The sequence below is a fragment of the Primulina huaijiensis genome, chromosome 10 (assembly GCF_012295235.1).
Source record: "Primulina huaijiensis isolate GDHJ02 chromosome 10, ASM1229523v2, whole genome shotgun sequence".
NCBI lineage: Eukaryota > Viridiplantae > Streptophyta > Magnoliopsida > Lamiales > Gesneriaceae > Primulina > Primulina huaijiensis.
In genome coordinates this window covers 14,212,071-14,216,207 of record NC_133315.1, presented here as the reverse complement: position 1 = coordinate 14,216,207, position 4,137 = coordinate 14,212,071, and the positions used below count along the sequence as shown (strand labels likewise).

Here is a 4,137-nt window from a genome sequence, read left to right as displayed (position 1 = left end):
TCTCCTATTTGGGTCATCCATGAAAAAATATTACTTTTTATGCTAAGAGTATTACTTTTTATTGTGAATATCGGTAGAGTTGATCCGTCTCACAGATAAAGATATATCAGACCGTCTCATAAAAAACCTATTTTGGAATAAGAGGTGACCTTTTTCTTATTTTTCCTGTCTTTACTTTTACTCAACTAAATTTTAATGTGTAACATAAATTTTACCCACCACATAAAACATTATAAGAGAGCACATATACCAAATAAGAAATATAATATGGGTTTAATGGCTTCAATTGAAAAAAATAACAAGAACAAATAATAATAATATAATAAATCAACGTGTTATATTAAAAGTTTTAAATAAAAAATAAAAAAATCTATTAAGTTATTCTTGCCTTCGCCAAAGGAAAGTGTACAATTCAATTATTGAAGTATACCCTTGTGGTCAATCACCAGTCAACCAACAGTAACGAATTGAATTCCATGTGCAATTTGCATGATGTACGCATCTCCCTACGTCCACACAAATTTCTCTCACCAGCAAGCACACACATTTACAGTGTAGATAGATTCTTCGCCGGCGAATTAATTCTCCATGTCAGAACTTCGATCCCGGAAGATATTTCCTTTTCTTCCCCTATGTTTCTTCTTCCATTTTTCTTCTATTTTCATCCCTGCTTTTACTTACTCTGTACCCGATCAGTACTTTGTCAACTGCGGTTCGGGTTCGAGCCCACAAGTCTACGGCAAGACTTTCGTCGGCGATGAGAATCACGGCGGATTTTCCTTTTCCTCCGGAAACAACGGCCCTGCCCAAGATCCTAGCTCATCCAGTGTTGAACTCTACCAAAGCGCAAGAGTTTTCAGAAAGCAATCTTCGTATGAGTTTAATGTCGAACAAGGAGGCACTTTTGTGGTACGCTTTCATTTCCTGCCATTTCCCTCCTTTGGAAATGTCTCCGATAATCGTTTCAGTGTTGTGGCATCTGGGTTTTTGCTTTTATCCCAATTTACTGTCGAAAAGTCTGATTTGTTACCACATATCGAAGAGTTCTTGATTACAATGGATACGGGTAAATTCAGGGTTTATTTTGTGCCGGATGGAGATAATTCTTTTGCTTTCGTCAATGCACTCGAATTTTTTATTGCTCCGCCTGGATTTATCCATGATTCTGCTCTTCATGTAACTCGGGAAGGAAGCAGGGAAGATTATTCCAAAAATCTTTTATCTTTCCCTTCACGTGTGATTCATAGGATTAACGTTGGAGGGAAAAATATTATGCCGAATAATGACACCTTGTTGAGAAGTTGGATTCCTGATGATCCTTACTTGTTTAACAGGGAAACAGCGAAAGATAGTGTGCCTTACGGTTTTAAAATTAACTACCAGAACCCGGGGGCGACCGAATTCGATGCCCCTGATTTCGTCTACAGGACTGCAAAGCAAATGAACATTGATAATAGTAGTGTGTATAATCTTTTCAACATTACTTGGCGTTTTGGTGTGAAACAAGGAGCTAAGTATCTTTTGAGAGCGCATTTCTGTGACATTGTTAGCGAGACCTCAAATGAATTTTTGCAATTCAATCTTTACATATATAGTCAGTTCAGTGTGATTATACGGCCCTATGATGTAATTCCTCAGCTAGCGGCTCCTTTCTACAAAGATTATCAGGTTGATTCGGATGATTCGGGTTTTATTGATGTGAGTGTTGGCCCTAAAAGTGATTCGCGTGTAAAAAACGCTTTTCTTAACGGGGTAGAGATAATGCAGCTGATTGAAGACAAGCGTTCGGTTTCTGAAGGAGGTGGGGGTACACATTTGTTTGTCATCATAGGTTCGGTTTTGGGAAGCGCAATTGTAGTCACTGTGATCTTGATATCTGTCCTCCTTTGTTTGAAAAGAAGGAAGTTGAAGGCGGTCGAGGCATTTGATCGCCCATTATTTCCTCTATACGGAGGTAGTTCGTACAGTAGAACTACCGATAAAACTGTCCTCGGATCACCCTTTGCTGATCTTAACCTCGGTTTGAAGTTACATTTCTCTGAAATTCAATACGCCACAAAAAATTTCCACGCGAAATTGATGATCGGTGAAGGTGGATTTGGAAAAGTGTACATGGGCATGTTGAGGAATGGTACAAAAGTTGCTGTCAAAAGAAATGAGCCCGGGAGCGGTCAAGGCCGCCCTGAATTCCAAACAGAAATAATGGTTTTAGCGAGAATTCGTCACAACCATCTCGTTTCGTTGATTGGGTATTGCGACGAAGGGGATGAGATGATTCTTGTTTACGAGTTTATGGAGAAGGGAACGTTGAGGGATCATCTTTATAACGCAGAATCTAGGGAGGAGTCCACTCGGAGTCCTACATTGTCATGGGATCAACGGGTTCGTATGTGCGTTGGTGCAGCAAAAGGCATTCATTATCTACACACTGGTTCAAGTGACCCAATAATCCACCGGGATATCAAGTCAACAAACATTTTACTTGACGAACATTACGTTGCTAAAGTTGCGGATTTCGGCCTGTCAAGATCCGGCCCTCGCGATCAAACTCCAGTTAGTACTGAAGTGAAAGGCAGCTTTGGATATCTCGATCCTGAGTATTTTAAATGCTTACAATTAACACAAAAATCCGATGTGTACTCTTTCGGGGTTGTACTTCTTGAGGTACTATGCGCAAGGCCGGTTGTTGATCAATTTTCCAGAGATCACCAAGTTAGCTTGGTTGAGTGGGGGTTGTCTTCGATAAAAAGAGGGCAGCTGGAACAAATTGTGGACCCGCTTCTTGAAGGCAAAATCAATCCCGATTCTTTGAGGAAATTCGGGGAAACTGCGGAGAAATGCTTGCAAGAATATGGAACAGATAGACCTAACATGGTTGATGTTTTGTGGGACTTGGAATATTGTTTGCAGATTCATCAGAAGGTTACACCCCGGGTACCATTCGAAGATAGCACGACAGACATCGGATTGCCGATGCCGGTTATCCAACGGTTGCCTTCACATAATCTCCCCAGTGATGATGACGAATCCTGCAGTTTTACTAATACAAGTCAAGTTAATGCTGGTGAGGTGTTCTCTCTGTTGAACATTGATGAAGCTAGATGATTTTGTTCTTGCTTGCTGTGTTATTATGTGTATTTGGGGAGTCTTTATTATTATATTTATTTAAAAAAACTTATAAGTTTTGGCATCATGTAATATTGTGTTCATCTTAGTAATTACCAGAGGTGACAATAATATATTAGATGTGATTAAGCATATCCAAATCGTATATCCAATAAGTGAATGTCATCTCAATTATGAACACAGTGAGTGATAAGCATAACTATAATTATTAATTATAATTATCATGATAATTGCAATTATATAATGATAATATTTCTACTATTATAGTCATGAAATTAATTTGCATAATATCTTAACAAAAATAGATTTGAGACATTATAAAATTAATGTGAATTTAAAGATATTATGAGTTGTAAAAGCTCAAAAAAAATTTGCTTTTAAGATGTCAAAACAACTTATATTGACGTCTTATAAATATTTTTAATGATTTTTTTACTAGAACAAGTTTTTGATAGGTTATATGCTTTATAAATAGGTAAATGGGTGTATTCGGATTTTTTATTTTATTTTTTTTTGGTGGTCAAGTTGGTTGATGTTGCTTGTTCACTCACTCCTTATAGCTGATTGAAATTTATTAAAAATAAAATAAAATAATTTAATGTAATGAGAATAGTAAAAGTTCTATTATTAAAAACATATAAAAAAAATTAATAAATATTAATATCCATAAATAAATATTATAAAATATGTGTGAAAAGTTGAAATTTATTATTTACAATAATATAGAAATAACATTAATGAAAGAATATAATAAATTAATGGCGTGACAAAATATAAGAGGCACGACAATTAAATTTTGTGGTCAAACATAAAAGATATTTTAGTTAACAAAAAATGACTATCCCAAACATAAAAATGTATTTTATCAAATCATCATATTTTGGCTTTAATATTTTTAATTTGTTCGATATAAGATATATATGTTAGTATTTTAGATTTAATTATAACCATCGTGAAATTTATATTTTTATTTAGGCTTTCTCATGTTTGAGTGAGTAGGGCCGGATAAGC

At 35.8% G+C, this 4,137-nt stretch overlaps 1 protein-coding gene across 1 annotated transcript; it reads left to right on the top strand.

Annotated features, from left to right (window-relative positions):
• The first annotated feature begins 460 nt into the window (after positions 1 to 460).
• On the top strand, positions 461 to 3,187 carry LOC140986223 (probable receptor-like protein kinase At5g24010). The gene has a single exon (XM_073454307.1). The coding sequence runs from the start codon at positions 589 to 591 to the stop codon at positions 3,103 to 3,105; it is 2,517 nt and encodes an 838-aa protein (XP_073310408.1). The 5' UTR covers positions 461 to 588; the 3' UTR covers positions 3,106 to 3,187.
• Positions 3,188 to 4,137: the final 950 nt, after the last annotated feature.